General features: G+C 34.3%; 1 protein-coding gene across 3 annotated transcripts in view; it reads left to right on the top strand.

Moving 5' to 3' along the window:
• The window catches only part of ZNF280D (zinc finger protein 280D), a 97,971-nt gene that overhangs the window by 17,997 nt on the left and 58,809 nt on the right, over nt 1-21,165 (top strand). The window contains exons 2-9 of one of the 3 annotated variants that reach the window (XM_011940530.1): nt 3,847-3,890; nt 4,003-4,071; nt 6,888-7,034; nt 9,926-9,991; nt 10,092-10,231; nt 17,334-17,451; nt 20,663-20,833; nt 20,983-21,092. In XM_011940530.1, the coding sequence (XP_011795920.1) occupies nt 4,044-4,071; nt 6,888-7,034; nt 9,926-9,991; nt 10,092-10,231; nt 17,334-17,451; nt 20,663-20,833; nt 20,983-21,092 (780 nt within the window). In that variant the 5' untranslated portion in view covers nt 3,847-3,890; nt 4,003-4,043. The remainder of the gene's footprint in view (nt 1-3,846; nt 3,891-4,002; nt 4,072-6,887; nt 7,035-9,925; nt 9,992-10,091; nt 10,232-17,333; nt 17,452-20,662; nt 20,834-20,982; nt 21,093-21,165) is intronic. The other 2 variants (XM_011940531.1, XM_011940529.1) reach the window with 2 other exon arrangements.

Genomic DNA, 21,165 nt, shown 5'->3' on the forward strand with positions numbered 1-21,165 from the left:
GGCCAAGGCGGGGAGATCACTTGAGTTCAGGAGTTTGAGACCAGCCTGGCCAACATGGTGAAACCCCGAATGTACCAAAAATACAAAATTATTCGGGCGTGGTGGTGCGCGCCTACAGTTGTAGCTACTCGGAAGGCTGAGGCAGGCGAATCACTTGAACCTGGGAGGCTGAGGTTGCAGTGAGCTGAGATGGTGCCACTGCACTCCAGCCTGATCAACAGAGCAAGACTCCATCTCAGAAAAAAAAACTAACCATTCACCATGTTCCTCATAATCTCTTTTGTGTTTTAATTACCAGCTATTTATTTATTTATTTATTTTTTAGAAAATAAAATACTAAGATACATGTAGAATGAGTGCTTTTTCTTTTCTTTCTTTTTTTTTGGAGTGAGAGTCTCACTCTGTCACCCAGGCTGGAGTGCAGTGGCCCAATCTCGGCCTACTGCTGCCTTGACCTCTTGTAGCTAGGACCATGGGCGTGTGCCACCACTCCCGGTAATTTTCGTGTATTTTTTGTGGAGATGGGGTTTTGTCTTGTTGCCCAGGCTGGTCTTGAACTCCTGAGCTCAAGCCATCCTCCCACCTTGGCCTCCCGAAGTGCTGGGATTATAGGCATGAGGCACTATGCCCAGCCTGAATGTTTTTTCTTAATAGGAATCGTATAAAGATACCTTGTCTAAATGTTAGTTTTTATATGTTGGTACTTTTGAATGGGATACTTATTCTATTAGATTAGCAGTATATAATTTAACAGTGTGTTATGTTTATATGAGGGTAAAATGTTTTTTGGTGTATATTTTAATTAGTTTAGAAATGCCTTTTTTGTATATTTTAATTAGTTTAAGAAATACTTAGCTGATAGCACATAAATTCCAGTATAATAGAATTGGGATCAGTTCTTTTTTTTTTTTTTTGAGACTGAGTCTTGCTCTGTTGCCCAGACTGGAGTGCAGTGGTGCAATCTCAGCTCACTGCTGCAACCTCTGCCTCCTGGTTAAAGCCACTCTTCTGCTTCAGCCTCCCGAGTAGCTTGGATTACAGACACGCTCCACCATGCCCGGCTAATGTTTTAATTTTTAGTGGAGACCGGGTTTCACCATGTTGGCCAGGCTGTTCTTGAACTCCTGACCTCAAGTGATCCGCCTGCCTCGGCCTCCCAAAGTGCTGGAATTACAGGTGTGAGCCACCGTGCCTGGCCTAGAGTTCTTTAAAATGGGATTTATCCCAGAGTTAAAAATAGTTAAACGTTATAGAGTGGTTTCTATGTGCCAGGCACTGAGATGTGTTTTATATATATTATCTCATTTAATCTTCACTATAATCCAATGACATAAGTCTATTTTTATTTTATATGTATATGTAAATGGTAAATGTATATATAAAAAGCAGTAAACAAGGCACTAGGTTAACTAACTTGTCCAACATCATATGGGTAATAAGTGATTGAGTCAGAATTTGAATTTGGCATTCATTCTTCACCATGTTTTACTCTTCATGGTTACTGAATGTTTAAAGTATACAATAGATTTTGAGCTGAATTAAGCCAGAATCTTTTCAGTTGAACTGTAATATAGCCTGAGAGCTAGAATTGAAGATGACTTGGCAGAAAGTTGTGGCCATGCTGGTACTATGACTTGATTCTCCTGATTTGTAGTGTGGTATTCTTTTTTTGAATATTCATACACTGCAGTTGTAGTTTGTGAAATTGCTTAATTTTTTTCTTATCAGAGAGTAAAGAGGACTATGTCTAGTATATAGCACACCTGTGTCCGTAGTATGTGCTCTGTACTAGATCACATACAGTATTAATATTATTAACACAGCAACATTACATCAGGTGATATCTATCAATGGATGAAAGTGAAAATTTCAGATAGTGAAAATATTTAGACCCACATTTCCATTGATTTCTCATTTTTTTATAGAAAAAGATATGTTTAATTTTAGATAAAAACTGAAACCAAAAATTTATAAAATAGGAATTATAATTATTTATGTGGGCAGTATCCATAAATGAATGGATTTTATTTTAAGTCAGTTACTTGGAATTCATTTTTCCCCCACACAAACAGTATATTAAATATGGGCATGTAATCTGTACCTGAGTTAGTAGTTGAAGTTGAGAGTCCTCTTTTTTTTTTTTTCCCTGGGTATTTTATTTTATTTTATTTTTTTGAGAGTCATAGTCTTGCTCTCTCTATCAGGCTGGAGTACAGTGGTGCAGTCTCAGCTCACTGCAACCTCTGCCTCCTGGGTTCAAGTGATTCTCCTGCCTCAGCTTCCCAAGTAGCTGGGACTACAGGCGTGTGCCACCATGCCCAGCTAATTTTTGTATTTTTTCATAGAGACGGGGTGTGACTCTGTGTTGGCCAGGCTGGTCTCGAACTCCTGCCTCAGGTGATGCACCCGCCTCGGCCTCCCAAAGTGTTGGGATTACAGGCGTGAGCTGCCACGCCTGACCTTTTCTGGCTATCTTAAAGAGCCAACTCTGAGCTGATGCCTTTGACGTTCCCATTGCATATCTTTGTTGGATATACCACTTCTCTGGCAGCAGATTTAATGTTTCATAGAATTCTGTGCTTTACCAACAAAATTCTGAAGCCAGTAGATACTTATGTGGTCACTTAAAAACATTATATATGAGTCCATAGGATATGTAATTGTGAATCTTAAAAATATTCTGTTCCTGGTATTGGTAAGTCCTTAATGTGAAGCAAGAATTATCATGTATTTATCTGAAATAAGCATTATACTGTTGATAGTGGGACAAGCTACAGCTATTCAAAAATTGAGTTAAAGAGATTTTTAATAGTACAACTTTAGAACTAGGGGATATTAAGGTAAACACAAGAATCACTAGAGTCTCTTGTGATAGTAACTCTGAATAACTGAATTAATAACAATAACTTCTGGAATTAAAGTAATAATTTTTTCCTTTGTGCTATTTCAGTTTACATAATTTGGAAACTGAAAAGTAGGAAAGCTTACTTTTGTCAGCCTAAGGATAAAGAGGAAAGTGAAGGTTGAATTAGTTGTGTTTTCCAGTGTTTTAGATTTCCATTAATTTTTGACATTTTTTGCTTTATAACTCAGTTTTATAAAAGCTTATTTATTTTGTAAAATTTATGCTATTGCGTGTGCATGGAAATTCAAAAAACAGATTCTCAATTTGAATAAAGCAATTCAAATTTTTTTTTCCAAAAAAATGTGTATTCTTACAGCATTTTTAAAGCCAAATAAATTATTGACATACTAGATTGTACACTTCTGAAGTCTAGGAATGTGACTTACTCATTTTTGTTTTCCCCTAACCTTAGCACATTACCTTGCATACAGAAGGCCATGAGTAGTTATTTTTTGAATGAATTAATCTATGATGAAATATTTCCAGTGAATTTTCTGTTCCCTTTCAGTTGATAAAAAGCCAGAAAGATATAAACTAAAATTTATTTAAAATTGTGTTTTCTTACAGAAATAATTACATGTATTTCTGAAATACAAAGAAAAGATAACAGTTAAAGATTAATGTCACTCAGCATTTGAAAAGTTCGATTTCCAATAACAATACATTGTAAGGTGATTACTCATTTTTACTAAATAATACTTTAAAAAATTATTTGTAATTTATGAATCATCACATTTCTTCAAGTATTAAGTGCCGAGTATAATAATCATTTATTTATTAAATTTGGGTTTATTCAGGAATGAACCAGTTATGTAAAATGAACTATATGTGTTTATCAAATATATCAAACATAATTGATCTCTGTATAGGAGAAAAGATTAAATATGTATACGTCTAATTTAATGAAGTCCACCCTAATAGTTGGTATCTTTATTTTATAGGAAGGAAAACAGAAATAACTTGCTGCCTTGTCTGGAGTCACATGGTGAGTTTAGAGATTAAAGTTACATCCAATAATTTGTGAATCCCAAGTTTCATGTTTCAATATTTGGTGTTACTTAAAGTGACGCATAAAATTGACTGATATCATGTGTCAGTACTTAGGTGACAATTTACAGAAAGTCATCTCTGCAGCTTGATGGGCGACAACCCTTTTCAACCAAAAAGTAAGTGTTGCTGCCATGACTAATACTAGTATATGTGACTTTCATATCACTTTACTTCAGGAGAAAGGATGAAAGTTGGGAGACATTTAAAAAAAATGCTTAAAATTGTTAAAGTAACAAATGTTCACATAAAAACAAGTAATATAAATAAAAAAGTGAGTAAAATAGAGGTGTTTTCCCCCCATTATCAGAAGAAACTACTTTTACCAATTTGGTACATATAATCTTACATGTTTCTTCTGTACATAGAGAAAAAGTAAATTATTTCTAAAAAAATTATAAAGCTATTATGCCTTAAAATATTTTTTTCTCAAAAATATATCCTGGGTATATTAACAATGGCAGTGCCCTGTTAAAAAGAACAAGGAAGACCTTTGTATATTATATGAGTTTGCTAGGGCTGCCATAACAAAGTACCACAGACTGGGTGGCTTACACAATGGAAATTTTTCTGATAATTCTTGAGTCTAGAAGTCCAAGATTAAGGTGTTGATAGGATTGATTTCTTCTGAGGGCCATATGGGAGGGGTTTGAGGCCTCTCTTCTTGACTTGTAGATGGCCGTCTTCTTTTTTTTTTGAGACGGATTCTTACTCTGTCACCCAGGCTGAAGTACACTGGCGTGATCTCGGCTTATTGCAATCTCCTCCTCCTGGGCTCAAGTGATTTTTCTCCTGCCTCAGCCTCCTGAGTAGCTGGGACTACAGGTGCTCGCCACCAATCCTGGCTAAGTTTTTTTGTAATTTTAGTAGAGACTGGGTTTCACCATGTTGGCCATGCTGGTATTGAACTCCTGACCTCAGGTGATCCGCCTGCCTCAGCCTCCCAAAGTGTTGTGATTATAGGTGTGAGCCACTGTGTGCGTCCTCCATCTTCTTTTTATACCTTCATGTGATCTCCTTTCCTGCTTGTGTCTGTGTCCTAATCTCCTCTTCTATTAAGGACACCAGTCATACTAGATTAGGGCCCACCCTACTAACCTTATTTTAATTTAATTACTTCTGAGGACCCAGTCTCCAAATACAGTCACATTCTGTGGTGGTGAGGGTTAGCACTTAAACATATGAATTTTGAGAAAACACAGTTCAGCCTATACATGTAACAACTGGATGTAAATGATACTTTTGTTATTACTATACAACGAGTCTCCCTAATTATTTAAAATTATGCATTTTCTGACTTCACCTAGTCCATATATTATTATATGCTATGTGCCTACTGCCCCTCTAATGTGTAGGGGGGAATGTATTCCTGTATGACCTTGGACATATAAAATTAACACACATTAAAAAATAGCAGTTTGAGATCATATATGTTAAATCTTGAACTGCATGATATTGATTATCAATGTAGTTCAGATTTTGAAGGAAAGTAAAATCTAATGGTTTATAAGGGGAGTTATAATTGAACCAAGAGTTAGGAGGGCCAGGGAATTAATCTTTTGTTGAATATTCATTTGATGTTAGGTGCTTTATGTGGCATTTTCTTGAATCTGTGTGATACTTCTATTAGGTAGGTATCATACTTCTATTATAGATGAGGAAAATAGGTTCAAGTAACTTCTCTAGAGTCATATGATTATAAACAGTGGAATACAGATTTGAATTACTCAATTTGATATCAAGTCTCTGCTGTCTTTGCTGCAGACTGGAGTGATATAGACTAGAGCTTAGAAGGAAGGATATTCTAGGTAGAAGAAGTGGTGTAAATAATAGCTCTGAAACACACAATAAGGCTGGTGTTTCAAGTATTAAAAAACATAAATACTAACTTATGACTTGCCAATGAAAATTAGTATTTTTGATTATTAGATTTGAAGAACTCTGTATAATTAGTAAAATAGTACAGTTTAGAGAAAAAAAGGTTCATGATATTGATGGCATTTAGGAAAATGGGAAGGCCTTTTTTTGGTAGATGGACTACACTATAACATTTGACTAGAAAATGATTTGTGACTTTCTTCCTGTGAGAAATATCTACTTTGCCCTTAATTGAATAAGCCTAATTCATTTTCCATATTCTATTCTAGCGTCTCTTCCCTGCTGTGTTCTATTCCTGGCATTATTATTATTATTATTATTATTATTATTATTATTATTTTAAGACATACTCTCACTCTGTCACCCTGGCGGGAATGCAGTGGCATGATCTCAGCTCACTGCAACCTCCACCTCCTAGGTTCAGGCGATTCTCCTGACTCAGCCTCCCAAGTAGCTGGGATTACAGACTCAGGCCACCACGCCTGGCTAATTTTTCTGTTTTTAGTAGAGATGGAGGTTTCACCATGTTGGCCAGGCTGGTCTCGAACTCCTGACCTCAAGCAATCTGTCTGCCTTGGCTTCCCAAAGTGCTGGGATTACAGGTGTGAGCCACCTCTCCCATCCTGCCTGGCATTCTTGAATCTGCTTTAGTTTATCCCGTTTATCTCCCACCTGTTGTCTCTTATTCTTAGTTTATCTGCCTTTTGTGAATATGTTTTTAAAAAGACAATGGGTGTAATCCTTTTTGTAGAGATAATCATATTCTATGTATATGACTGAAACTCACTTTCACTGAATTTGACTGTTCCAGATTTTCTGTCTACTGTAAAGAACTACTGTCATCAATGGTCTGTTTATCTAAATTTTACTATTTAATATTTTAGAGAGTAAGCTCTGCATTTCTCACTGTTGTTACCACATACTGACTACAAATATCAATTCCGAAATTGCTATTAGGGTTATTAAAGTACATCCTAAATTTAATGCTATGTATTACAGAAATGTTTTTATTTTTATTTTCAAAAATGAGGTTTACTTCTCTCCTTTTGAAAATTAGGTAATTCAAAAATGGCAGAACTGTTTATGGAATGTGAAGAAGAGGAGCTGGAACCATGGCAGAAGAAAGTAAAAGAAGTTGAGGATGACGATGATGATGAGCCAATCTTTGTTGGGGAGATATCAAGTTCAAAACCAGCAATTTCAAGTAAGCATTTACTTTTAGTGAAACCAAGCTTTTTAAGGTATTATTTCTAATAGAAAAACTTGTGAACTGTTTAATAGGTACTTGGTGTTCATGTTCCACTGTAAAGAGTTAGGTATGAGAGATTGGGTGGGAGGCCAGTAAGAACTTGAGAATCAGGATGGCGATGTGTTTGGGGACTTGAGGAAGGAGGTAAGAGGTTAAATATCAGATGTCAGAAAAGAGAAATGGACTGAGATTAGCTGGTGACCCTGGAGGTCTTCTGAGATTAGAAATCGTAATTTTTAATGGAGTTAATTAATTAATTAATTACTTAAAGACAGGGTCTCTATCGCTAGACTAGAGTGCAGTGGCGCAATCATGGCTCACTGTAGCCTCAACCTCCTTGGCTCAAGCGATCCTCCCACTTCAGCTTCCCAAGTAGCTGGGACTACAGGCGTGTGTTACCATGCCTGGCTAATTTTTGTATTTTTTCTAGAGACAGGGTCTCACCATGCTGCCCAGGCTGCTCTCGAACTCCTGAGCTCAAGTGATCCACCTGCCTCATCCTCCCAGAGTGCTAAGATTATAGGTGTGAGTCACTGAACCTGGCCTTAAGTAGCATATTTATCTGTTTATTCTCTTTCTTTTTTTTCAAACCCAGGAGAAGAGAAAATAAAACATTTGGAATGCTTTGCTTGAAGTTTCAGAATATACTGAGTTTTTGTTAGTCTCAAATGGGACTTCTCACATCCAGTCCTCACTGCAGTGTCATCTATACATGGCCACAAAATGTATAGGTGATGAATGATTGCACAATCTCTGGCCTGTGTACCAATAGAAGCTGCAGCTTCTGACTATATCCATCTTCCAGTAACTCCTTTTTATATTCATGAAAGATAATGGCGCTGTCTGTAGCCACTCTACTTGGATGATGTAGCGTTTAGTACATTTAAATCCTTAAGGCTTTTGGGCAGAACAACTTGGTACCTTTGTGGCTTATTAGCTTTGAATTAGAGAATTGGTCTTGACATTATTATAATATTAATGTGCAGATACTGTGACATTTGTTAAAATGTCCACTCAAAAATGTATGACAGTGTAGAGAAATAACGTACAAATTTCAGGGAGAAAGAGAAAATAGATCCTTTTGCATTTCATTTACTTGTTTGTTTGAAGCCAGGAGAATTTACCAAAGAATGTTATGTACCCAGTTTACTAGTGTGTGTGTGTTTACTTACCATGGTAGTGCTTCAAAGTGTGATTAAGAGACTAAAATTTTCTGAAAGCCTAGTTCTTGCTTCGCTTACCTGTAAACTCGGATTGGCACCTTTATTCAGTTTTATTAGAGAGAGTAATTACACCAATCGGATTTTCAGTACCATTTCCTGTGACACGTTGGTCATCTCTCATGGAATGCTAAGCGGAGTGCCACTTGGATTATAAAATGAATTAGGCATGATGGCATTGTTGGTAATAGTGGAACATAATATTCTCTTGATTATTGTTTTATATTGAAATATTATATTGCAAAATTATTCAAACTCTTACTGAAAACATGACAGTTAAGATTCAAGTTGAATTTATACTGATTGTAGATGACTCTTCGTGGTATTCAAGTAGAACATTGTACATTAGTTTTAAAATAATTCCATCAAGAAGGGGATTGACCCCAATAGAATTTCTTTTCTGCAATGTTAAGGTGAATAATTTAAATGGTTTTATTGTTATTTTATGTGTAAGCCATAAAATATGTTAACATATGGAACATGAGTCAAATGTTTGTATAAAACTGCAAGAAAGGAGGTCAAAAACTTGTGATCCATAGACTACACCCACTAAAAAGTATGACAGCAATAGTTCTTTCATGGTTTGAGTAAATATTTAATCCTGAATTTCTGAGTGAAAACAGTTTCAAGTTCTTTGAGTAGAACTTTCTGTAATAAGATTTCTGTAGTGTTTAATTACAGAGCACTGCATTGACCTTATCAGAAGACAACCATATTTCTGTGTGAACCATTATTTTATAGAATTACTTAGTGGGATCTGGTTCCTTTCTACTGTGAGGAAGATAAAAGAAATTTTTATGAGATTTGGTCAGTTTTTTTTTTTTTTTTTTTTTTTAGTGCTTTTTACCTTTTTCTAACCAGCAATTTTAGGCAAGTCCTCATGCTTCCAAACCACAATTTGATAAGCTAGAAGTTACAGAATTTACATGCATGCAAGAATGAGGAACTTTAAATTGATCCTCAAAGTCATGGCAGGCTCAGCTTGACTTCTGGTGTAGTGGTGGTTTTGAAACCTCTTAACTAATAAAATGCTACGATAAACTGTTGGTTCACTTTAGTCTGCAATCTCTGATAGTTTTTCTTTTTTAACTCAAAACTAATAGTAGATAATCCAGTGAGATTTTCTGTAATGAAACTTCAAGCCTTTTAGAGGAGTGAATGCAGTGTAGAGATTGGGCAAGGATTTGATTTTGAATCATAGGAACCTGACTGCATGTACAGCCCTGTCATCATGCAAAGAAAGATATACATTTAAATTATAGGTTGTATATAAATATATTTTTGGAAAATTTTTATTAACTATGTGATGTTTCTTTGCAAGCACAATGTTTTGAGTCACATGTAGTCAGATTTGTCACTCCCTTACTTCTGGCTTTTGAATTTTGAGTTACAATGAGAAAGATTGTTCTTAGTCTATAAAACAAAGCCTAGTTATCTTGTTTCTTTAGTTTCTTTAGTAGATAAAGATGTATGTGTTTAAAATGAACTATATTCTTAAATCAGTGATTAGTTATATTCTCTTTCCATAAATCTGTTTAAATGTTTTCAATTGATGATTTCTATTATCTTAATATGTATTTCATTCAAACAATGAATTTTAAAATAAATAAATATAATCTTTTATAGATATTTTGAACAGAGTTAACCCCAGCTCATATTCAAGGGGACTAAAGAATGGTGCACTCAGTCGAGGTACAGTATTATTGTACTATTTTAATTTTAAAGTGAAGTATTTTGACAAAAATGATTATGTACAAATAATTTCAATATATTGTGTTACTTTAAAATACAGGTATTACTGCTGCATTCAAGCCTACAAGTCAACACTACACGAATCCAACATCAAATCCAGTGCCTGCCTCACCAATAAATTTTCATCCTGAGTCTAGATCTTCAGATAGTTCTGTTATTGTTCAGCCTTTTTCTAAACCTGTAAGTGTTTCTAAAACTATACAGCCAGCTCAGGGATCCATTGGATGTTATTTATCAATATCAACAATACCCAGTTAAAATTCTGGACTATCATAAGTAGTCATCCAGTAGAAGCATAGTTAGCATCAGAAAATGTCACTATATTTTTGGTAGCTCTAGCAGTACCCCAAGTAATAACTGAAGGAGCTAACTACCCAACCTGTCAATAACAGGCAGTATGCCTAAATAGGTACAGTAATGAAAACTGTACTATCAAAATGTGAATAAAGTTATAATCAGTAATAAATATTGCATAATGACAAATATTTAAGATTGCAAACTGGGCCAGGTATTCTTAATTGGGAAAACAGTCAAGAGACCATCATAGCTTTTTACTCTGAAAACATTCCTTTATAGTTCAGTTAGTTAAAAAAAAAAAAAAACAAATGTTTTTTCCTATTACAACATATTCCCACTTTTTTTTGTTACAAAAAGTAATAGAAAATGGTAATAGTTAACATTAATTGAGCTGTTAATATATGTAAGGCTTTGTGCTAAATGCCATAGGTAAATTCATTTCATTTAGTTCTTAAACATCCCCGTGAAGTAGACACTATAATTATCCTCATTTTTTAGTTGAGGAAACTGAGGCTCAGAGGTTGAAAGATTTATTCAAAATCCCAAAGTTGGCAGTTGATGGATCTGGGATTTCAATCCAGCCTAACCCATAGTTTATGTGTATATGCACACATACATACATATATGTTGTATATAAATGTACACTTTTTTAGTCATGTAAGAATTGCCTTAGTCGAACAGTTCTCAGACTGTATTTTGCAATCTCCTGGGGTTCCCCAAGACCCTTTCAAAGATTTGAAAGTCAACAGTGTTGTCATTATAATCAAAGACTGTTTTCCTTTTCCACTGTGTTGTTATTTGCACTGGTGATGCTGAAGTAATGGTGGGTAAGCTGCTGGTGCCTTGGTGTGAATCAAGGTAGTGCCACCAAAGTGTAGTTTCTATATTAGTCACCTGCCATGCACTCACAGTAAACTATATTACTCAACTGAGTATTACTCAGTTATACCCAATTTCCCTGATGAAGTATTAAAATGTCATTAGTTTTGTTAACTCTCTACACTTGAATATGTGTTTTAAAAAATATTCTGTGTGATAACATGGGTAGTATGCATAAAGTACCTCTGTGTCTGAAGTATGATAGTTGAGGAAAAGCACTTGTCTGATTGAATTGTGAGGTAAACTACCTGATTTTTGTTGTTGTTGTTGTTGTTAATAGAGCACCATTTTTACATGAAAGAATGACTGACATACCATGGTGTATTAGATATTTATTTCTGTGTATCAATATTACCACAAGCTTACACAGCTTAAAACAACATATACTCTTTATCTCATGGTCTCACAATTTCTGTGGGTCAGGAATCAGGTCATGGCTTAGGTGGGTTTTCTGCTTAAGGATCTCACAAGGCTGCATTCAAGATGTGGTCCCGGAAGTTGCAGTTTCATCTGAAATTCTATTGGGGAAGTATTTGCTTCCAAGTTCACATGGTTTTTGGTAGCATTCAGTTCCTTAAGGATTGTTGGACTGAGAATCTCAGTATCTTGTTGGCTTTTGGCTGGCTCCTTGGCAGGTAGGTTTTCCCAATAAGACTGCTTGCTTCCTCAAAGCTAGCAGGTGAGAGTGAGTCCTTAGCAAGATGCCCTTACAGTCTTAGGTAACATAATCACGTACACAAAAATCATATATAAAAAGCAAGTCAGAGGTCCTGCACACACTCAGAGGGAGGGAATTATACAGAACATGAATACCAGGACCCGGGGTTTATGGGTAATGACATTTACATGGAGGCCAATTTAGAGTCTATCTGCCACACACTTACTCAATCTTGATTGTTTGGCAAACATTTCCTCAAACCTCTCACTTCAGCCAAAACAATTGATAGTAATATTTCTTGCCAATGGTAAAATTTGAACTTTCAAGCAAAAATTAGAATTTTGAAAAACTCATTTGCCACCGTGATCTTGGCAACTTTTGAATACTTCAAGAGTTTTCTGATGGGTGGTGGTGTTCATAAATAATGATTTAAAAAATATTGTGTAATGAACTATGTCACCATTTGAAAGACCTGTATAATTCAGTGAAACCAGTATTTTCCACATAACTAGCATATATATTACAAAAGTATGCATGGGTGAAACATCCATTTAAAAGCTAAGATAGACCAATGATTTTAATGGAACAGGTATTCTGGGATACGGTTTCAGATTTCACACTGCAACAAACCTTTAAGAAAGTACCAACTGTTCAGTTTTGGTATAGCATCAAAGTAGTATATCCACAGTTAATTAAAACCCTGTTAAAACACTCCCTTTTCCAGTTATATATTCCTATGAGGCAGATTTTAATAATATTCTTCAACCAAAACAACATGTCCTAGTAGATTGAAGGCAGAAGCAGATAAGAAGCTAAAACAATTTTTGATTAAGCTAGATATTTAAGAGCTTTGCAAAGATGTGAAACAATGCCACTTTTCACATTTTTTTTTGTGTTTGCAAGTCATTTTTTTTGTGTTTGCAAGTCATTTTTCATTAAAATGTTATTTATGTTAATCTGTAATGAGTTTGTTATTTTAAAATGAATAAATAAATGTTATAAAATATTCTCTGTTTTAATTTCTAATATGGAAAATATTGATAGATGTAACCAATGTAAACAAAATGTTTTTGGGTTCAACAATTTTAAAGTGCATAAAACGGTTCTGAAGCCAAAGAGTTAGGGCACCACTGTCTCAGAAAAATAGTAGCGAATTTTCCTAAAAATATATATTCTTTAAATAATAAGAATGATAAGGGAGACTGCTGAGTCTCTGTCTTGAATCATCCAAGGTTCCACGGGCTATTTCTAATGTTTTAAAAAATGTAACAGGTGGCTGGGCGCAGTGGCTCATGCCTGTAGTCCCAGCACTTTGGGAGGCCGAGGTGGGTGGATCACCTGAGGTTGGGTGTTCAAGACCAGCCTGGACAACAGGGCAAAACTCTGTGTCTCTACTAAAAATACAAAAGATAGCTGGGCGTGGTGGTGGGTGCCTGTAATGCCAGCTACTTGGGAGACTGAGGCAGGAGAATCACTTGAACCTGGGAGGCAGAGGTTGCAGTGAGCTGAGATCATGCCACTGCACTCCAGCCTGGGTGACAGAGTGAGACTCCATTTCAAAAAAAAAAAAAAAAGGAAAGGAAAAAAAAGGTGTTCCTGAAGGTAGCTGGAAAGCTACCCAGAATGTAAAAATTCTTTGCTGTTAGTTGGAATCAAATTAAATTAATTCAGTAGTTTCTTTCATGCTTATTGTAAGCTATTTGGCATTTGAGGAAAAAAAAATAGAAAAAGAAAACATTGTTTAATAGTTTTTGATGTTAAAGGAGTTAGGAATTAGATTCTTTTCTGACTCAGAATGTTTTGGGCATAGTTTTTAAATGAAAGCACCTCAGTTGATGGTTCCTATACTTGGATTCTTTTTAAAAATGAGAGGTTTTGCCAGTTGGTCTGGGTGGAACCCAGAAATGATAGCTTCTTAAAAACTCTTCAAGTGTGATTCTACTGTGCAGTTAAAGTTAAGAACGACAGAGGAGTATTCTGGAATGAATTGAGAATCCTGTTTAAGGGACTTTTCTCTGAATTTTGGAAGTTATTTTAATAAATTATAATTAGTAGTTTTTTATGTCATATTTTGTGTGTGTGTTTACTTTTTCATGGAATGTCGTATCTGAACATCGCTTTCAGGTTGGCAGGGATGGGATATGTTATTATCACCTAGAAAGTCAATGTAATATAGCTTAAGTGCTTGGGCTTTGTAATCAGTCAGACCTGGATTCTATTTCCAGCTCCGTCAGCAACAAGTGGGGCTGTACTGGGAGCCTTATTAGACCACACCTAACCTTAGTTTACCTATTTATAATATGGGGAAGAATATTAGGTCTTTATTAGTATTGTTGTGATAGCTGCTTAATATGATACATGTACGATGAAGAGCAAGTACATTTAAAACAATTGTGATTATTATTTCAGTTTGAAAGGTGAATAACTTGAAACTCAGAAGTAACTTTTCCATTTTTTCCACAAATATTTGGAGAAAATGTTTACTTTGAAGTATATGTTTTATTACTGTTAAATCATAGGGCATTATTGATTAAAAAAAAATACCACATGTTGAGGCCCAAATGCCTACATCTGCCTATTAGGCCTCAAATTCTAGGATTAGTTTGAGTTACATCAATAGCTTGTTTCCATAACTTCTTAACAAACCCGTGTCAATAGAAAAGTTAGTAACAAAGCAAAATTCTTCAAACTTAAATATTCCTTAATTTATAATAAAACCTTTATGTTTCTCTTATGAAATAATATGTATTTGGGGACAGAGTTTAGAAAAGTGAGAAGAGTATATCAGGACCCTATAGTATATGCAAATATATATTTCTGTTTTTTCACTGAACATTCTACTTGGAACATTTCCTAAAAAAATGTTAGTTTGGCCGGGTGCAGTGCCTCACACCTGTAATCCCAGCATTGTGGGAGGCTGAGGTGGGCAGATCACAAGGTCGAGAGATGGAGACCATCCTGGCCAACATGGTGAAACCCTGTCTCTACTAAAAATACAAAAATTAGGTGGGCATGGTGGTGTCTGCCTGTAGTCCCAGCTACTCGGGAGACTGAGGCAGGAGAATTGCTTGAACCCAGGAAGTGGAGGTTGCAGTGAGCTGAGATCACGCCACTGCACTCCAGCCTGGCGACTTAGTGAGACTCCGTCACACACACAAAAAAGTTAATTTTTGCACAATAGTTTATCAGTTTAATCATTTCTCCATTGTTAGACATACAGGTTATAATTGCTTTGCTGTTATAACTAATTTTCCCTTAAACATTTTTATTTCATTACCATAAATTCTTAAAAATGGAATAATTAGATAAAAGGGAGTGAACTGGCTGGGCACAGTGGCTCACACCTGTAATCCCAGCACTTTGGGAGGCCAAGGCAGGTGGATCACTGAGGTCAGAAGTTCAAGACCAGCCTGACCAATATGATGAAACCCCGTCTCTACTAAAATTAGCCAGGTGTGGTGGCATGCTCCTGTAATCTCAGCTACTCAGGAGGCTGAGACAGGAGAATCACTTGAACCCAGGAGGCAGAGGTTGCAGCGAGCGGAGATCAGTCCATTGCACTCCAGCCTGGGCAACAAAAGTGAAACTCTGTTTCACACACACACACAAAAAGGAAGTGAACCTTTTAAAGCCTTCAATAGCTACTGCCAAAGCTTTTATGCAGAAAAATTAATGTAAAATATAAGCTCTACTTTGCCAATAATGAATATTATTACTTTCTAATTCAAACTAATATTAGACACAGAAAAAATAGTACAAACAGTTCCCGTATACCTCTTACCCAGTTTCTCTTTATGTTAACATCTTATCACAACTGGGTAATTAACATTAACCCAACTATAGACCTTACTGGAATTTCATCAGTTTTCCCATTAATGTTTTTTTTCCTGCCCAGTATCCTGTTCAGGATCCCACCTTGCAGTTATTTCTTTTTAATTTCCTTATATTTTCTAGTTATTCATTCTTTCTTTGTCTTCCATGACCTTGACACTTTTAAGAGTAGTGGCTAATTAATTTATTTTGTAGTAGATATTATGGTAACATGCCAATTCATTAGTTAAATATTGCTATTGTTTTTATTTGCATTTCTTTGGCTAGCAATTTGGAAAAAAGGTATTTCGTATGTGTTGTTCATTAGTATTTGACGTCTGAATTCTCTCAGTTTATGGTCTTTGCCCATATTTTTCCTAAAGTGATAGTCTTTTTTCCTTTAATTTTTAATCATTGTTAATCTTGAAACTTTTGCTTGTTATATATTATGACATGTAGAATGGTCCAAAAGTCACTCTGAGAGCTTACTGTCCACAATGAGTATCTTTTAAATGTATTAATAGTATTGGAGTGTATTTTGTGTGTGTGTGTGTGTGTATATGTATCATTATATTTAATGTATAATAATATTGGAGTGTATGTCCCTAAATTATATTGGCCATATTTTTCATAATTATGTACACTATATATGTATGCTCATATATGTTATAACTTTATACTGCTTTATACTTGACCACATTATCATTCATCTCATACTTTTCACTCCTCTCTTCCTAAGATCTTCCTTTTAGTTTGGACCACCCTTTCTCCTGATGGAAGGGCTAAAACTTCCTTTGAGTCCCGAGGCCTCCAGGGGCAGGACAGCTGGCCCCAGTTATTCCTATAAACAACTTCTGTTATAAACCCTGTCTGCCTGGCATTCTTATTTGTTCACTCTACTGACCGGTTTGCTTTCATATTTGCCTGATGAGATGAAAGATTCCTGGCCTAGCATGGCTTTCTATGGGATGATGGAAAGGGTGTGGGGCCCATTTTTTCTCCTTCTGATGCATAGCTTATACATTTCTCCAATAAAGATGATTTCAAAATTCATATTATGTGATATATTCATCCTTAACACTGATGCATAATACTGCAGATTGATTCTGTTTGTTTGCCCTGATATCTCAGTTGTGAGGTTTTTAGAGGCATAGAAGCTTTTAATTTCTTTGGTCATGTAAATATGGTTTTTATTTTTCTCCTTGCTTATGCCCAAAGATTTTGCTAAGTTCTATTATTTGCCCTTTAATGAGGATACTACATCTTTAGAAGTCATCTAAAGTGTATCAATCTTATTGATATATAAGTTGATTTATGTTTCTTTTACCTTGAAGAAGTTGGACTAAGAATATGCCCCCCATTTTAGTTTTCTAGTCAGCAGTAAACCAGCTCTAAGTAATAGCTTGCTTTCAGTTTCAGTAGATGATAATTTTGGCAAAGTAGCAATTATCTTTGTGTTTTTAACTTATTAATAATTGAGCCATCAAAGGATTTCCTTAGAATATTGGGCATACAATTAAGTTTACTTTTGTAAATGTCTATGAAATAAAATTCTTACATAATTATGTAAAATAATTATATTGAAATAATTATAACTGTTGAATAAATGTATTATTTTTCCTTTGAACTATTTAACAGGGTTATATAACAAACTCATCACGAATTGTGTCTAATAAGTCATCAGAGTTACTATTTGACTTGACCCAGGATACAGGATTATCACATTACCAAGGGGGACCAACACTTTCTATGGCAGGTTGGTTTTAGTATTTTTTTCATAAAGATTATAAAAAGAAACTTGATAAATATGCATATGAGATTGACTTTCTGTTTTGAAGCCCCTACCCTTGTGTGAAGTTTTTCATATATTGTAAGGTGGTACATCACTAGTAGTTCTTGAATACCTTTCTTGGGTAATTTTCTGTGAAATCCTAATTAATGACAGAATATTTTATTTCTTCCTATTAAGTAAGCCAACCAACTTTGAACTCATTCTCACTTGGAGCTAACCATAGCTGAGATACACTAAAATAATCTGTGAGTCAGAGAACATCTCAGGTAGCGTAAATACTCTGTTTAAAAAAGTATTAATTAGTTTCTATGGACACTAGTGTGAAAAATATATGGTTATAGTTGATTTCTTAATTAGTGTCTTTCTGTTCTAATTATTTTAGCGTGGTAGTTCAGTATGATTATAAAGTGCTGTTATAAACTGCCAACAATAAATAAATAGTGATTTGCACATAGTAAGTACTCATTAAATGTACATTGAAGGATTAATGAACTTTCCCTGTTGAGGAACATTGAAAGTTCTTTGATTGTATACTATAACAAAGTTCTTCATTAATCTAAAATAAATTAGTGTACTATAAAAGAATTTTATCTAATTGAAAATTCCCTGTAATCAAGGCGGTTACTCTTTGTATATTCGCAATTTGTATCCAAGTATTTGACTAAACAGACGTATATGTGATTTTTTGGAATTTTTAGATTTACTAACAAATCAGTGCGGAGAATTTACCAAACCCTTTCCCAGTTTCTTTTTAATGGTAATACTAAATGTATTATAAACTTCAACTCTATTTCCATTTTGATAATCCTTGATTTAATATTCACCTCTCTGGGTGTCACGTATTTAGTAACAATCTGGTTTGTGAAATAGGTAAGAACCAAAAGAAACAGGGAGAAAAAAAGTTGTCTTAAGTCTGGTTTCATAAAGCATATAGACTTTATTCATAGAAAAAGTCTAAATTCTTGAAACTTCTTGGTAATAAAGAGAAATAGTAACTCCTATTCTTCCTGTAAGTGTTCTACTTCAGCGAGTGGGACTTTAGCCTGAGCAGTAAGTAGGATGATTTGATCCTCTATTCTTAAGATTTTTGTAGTCTCTGTTAAGTTACCTAACCACTTTGGTTTTCACAAATTGTTAAAAGGGAGATTTTAATTTTTCTTGTAGAATGCATTCATTCTTCACATCTGGAACCATTCATTTGGACATGTAATTTTAATTCTTGCTCTACTTAGGGATTTTTTAATGCCCAAATCCAAGTGAAATGTGAGAATACATTATAAGCTTTAAAAGACTTGACAACACAGTTATTCTGAATGATAATTATGAAATAGTATGTGCCACATGTTCAGTAACATGATAAACAGACTACCATCCAGGGAGATTATGGGGGTTTGGAGAAGACTGGATTTGAGCTAAATCTTGAATGAGAATAGGATTTTTACCAGCAGAGAGAGAGCTGTTGTGGGTAGGGAGCAGCACAAGCCAAACACAACAGAGAAATAAGTTAAAGCATCAAAATTTAAAACAAATAGAGAGTGATTTTATTTAATCTTGAGATTTCTTGTTTTAAAAATTCTTAAAGCAGTCTGTTTCTACTGTCTAGCCTGCTGTATAATCAGGTGCTTAATTCAGAATTCCAACATTCGTTGGTTTTTCAGTTAAACATCTCACAAGAATGTGAATGTGATTATACAGAATCTTTCCCAGGTACCTACAGTATATCTATCAGTAATCGAGTATTTTGAAGATGGAAAAAAATCATTTTTATGTTATCTGAAAAGGATGAAACAGAGAAGCCAAGTAGTATAGTACTCTTATTTTGCTGTAATGTTTGCCCTTATTAAAAAGCTGACAAGTGAATCTATTATATTTTTTCCCTTTAAGGTAAGTTAAATATAAAATATTTTGTTAGTAATGATAATAGCTGTAATTTATTACTGAGTGCTTTCTGTGTACCAAATGTTTTGTTGGGTGCTTTAAGTACATTATCTTATTTGGTCCTTAAAGCAGCTCTGTAAAATAGGGTGTTATAACTTATTTTATAAAAAAGGAAACTGAGGCTTAGAGAAATTAAGCTAAAAATACATAACTAGAGAGTGACAAGGTGTGGATTTGAACTTACCTTGTCTGACTTAAAAACCTGGACTATTTCCAATATAGTTACCTTACCATTTCTACTTTTAATGTATAGTTGGGAGGACTAAAATATGATGTACAGTTTTAGGATCTCTTTTACAAAGTACAGTTGTGTGTTATTTTCAAAATAAGACTTTTCTGAGCCTTATTATAGCCTGGATATCCTCATTTCTCTCGCGAATGCATTAAATAAACCTAAAATCGTTTAGCCTTAACAAATTGGTTTTCAAATGGGAAAGTGTTTTTAGGAATGAGATCCTTATATAAACAAAATTTAAATAAATAAAGCAAAAAAGAGTTTCTCTGTTAGACATGCTCAATATATTCTCTAAAACGAACCCATTAATTTCTGGGGAACGTAGTGTGAAAATCATTATACTTACTACTTCCATTATGTGTCCTTTCATATAAATGAATGAAGTATTATCATTCAAGATTACTTATTTCCACTTTGTACATAGCAATATGAGTAGTAATACCACTCAAAGCCATGAGTAGACCACTCTTACCACTCTTCAGTTTGTTAGGTAGGAAAGAACTAAATTTCCATTAGACATTTTAAGTTGTTAAATAAAAAAAGGCATCTTAAGAGCATCTCTAAATTTTTGAAACAGGTAATTGTTTTTTTTTTTTTTTTACAAACTCTAATGTACTCAATGCACTTAAACATCTAAAGATAATTCATTTGTCAGAACTTATTCATAGTATACTTTTTTTTTGGCTTGGAGTATTGGTCTGGCGCCCTTTATGATAGCTATTTAAATTTTTTTATTTGAAGTCGTATTTAGAATTTTCTTTTATAGAGGGACTCTTTTTTAAATTATTTAAATGTATGTAGTCCATGAAAATATATGTGCAATTTCTTTACACCCTTGAGTTGGGATCATATCAAGTTTTATCATTATTGTCATGATATGATAATTCAATTATATTGAATTTAGCTCCAAATAACCTTTAATTTAGCTCCAAAGTATTTTTACTCATATATAAATAATATTCTAATTTTTAAAAATATATTTCTCACTTTAAATTATTGTAGGTATGAATGAAAGTTCATTTTTATCAAAACGTCCTTCTACTTCTGAAGTAAATAATGCTAATCCAAAGAAGCCTAAGCCCAGTGAAAGTGTTTCTGGAGCAAATTCCTCAACTATATTATCTTCAGTTAAATCTCCTTCAGTGACATCTTCCCAGGCTATGCTAGCAAAAGGTAAATATGAAATCTGGTATGTAAAAAGAAGTTACAGTAGTTATACATACATTTTAGAAGTGGCTATAAATTTAAAAAGTATTATTAGTGGTTATTTAAGGGTAAAAAATGATGAAATTTGAGTCATAAAAGTTCTGAATTTATTTTAGGTGCAAATACCTCATCAAATCAATCTAAAAATGGAACACCTTTTCCAAGAGCCTGTCCAAAGTGCAACATTCATTTCAATCTTTTGGATCCTTTGAAAAATCACATGAAGGTAAACTCTTTCAAAATTTAATTTGTAAAAAGTTTGCACGTTTCTAAAAATACTGATGATTATAGTAATTAAT

This window comes from Colobus angolensis, unplaced genomic scaffold, assembly GCF_000951035.1.
Source record: "Colobus angolensis palliatus isolate OR3802 unplaced genomic scaffold, Cang.pa_1.0 Scaffold19, whole genome shotgun sequence".
In the NCBI taxonomy this organism is placed as follows: domain Eukaryota; kingdom Metazoa; phylum Chordata; class Mammalia; order Primates; family Cercopithecidae; genus Colobus; species Colobus angolensis.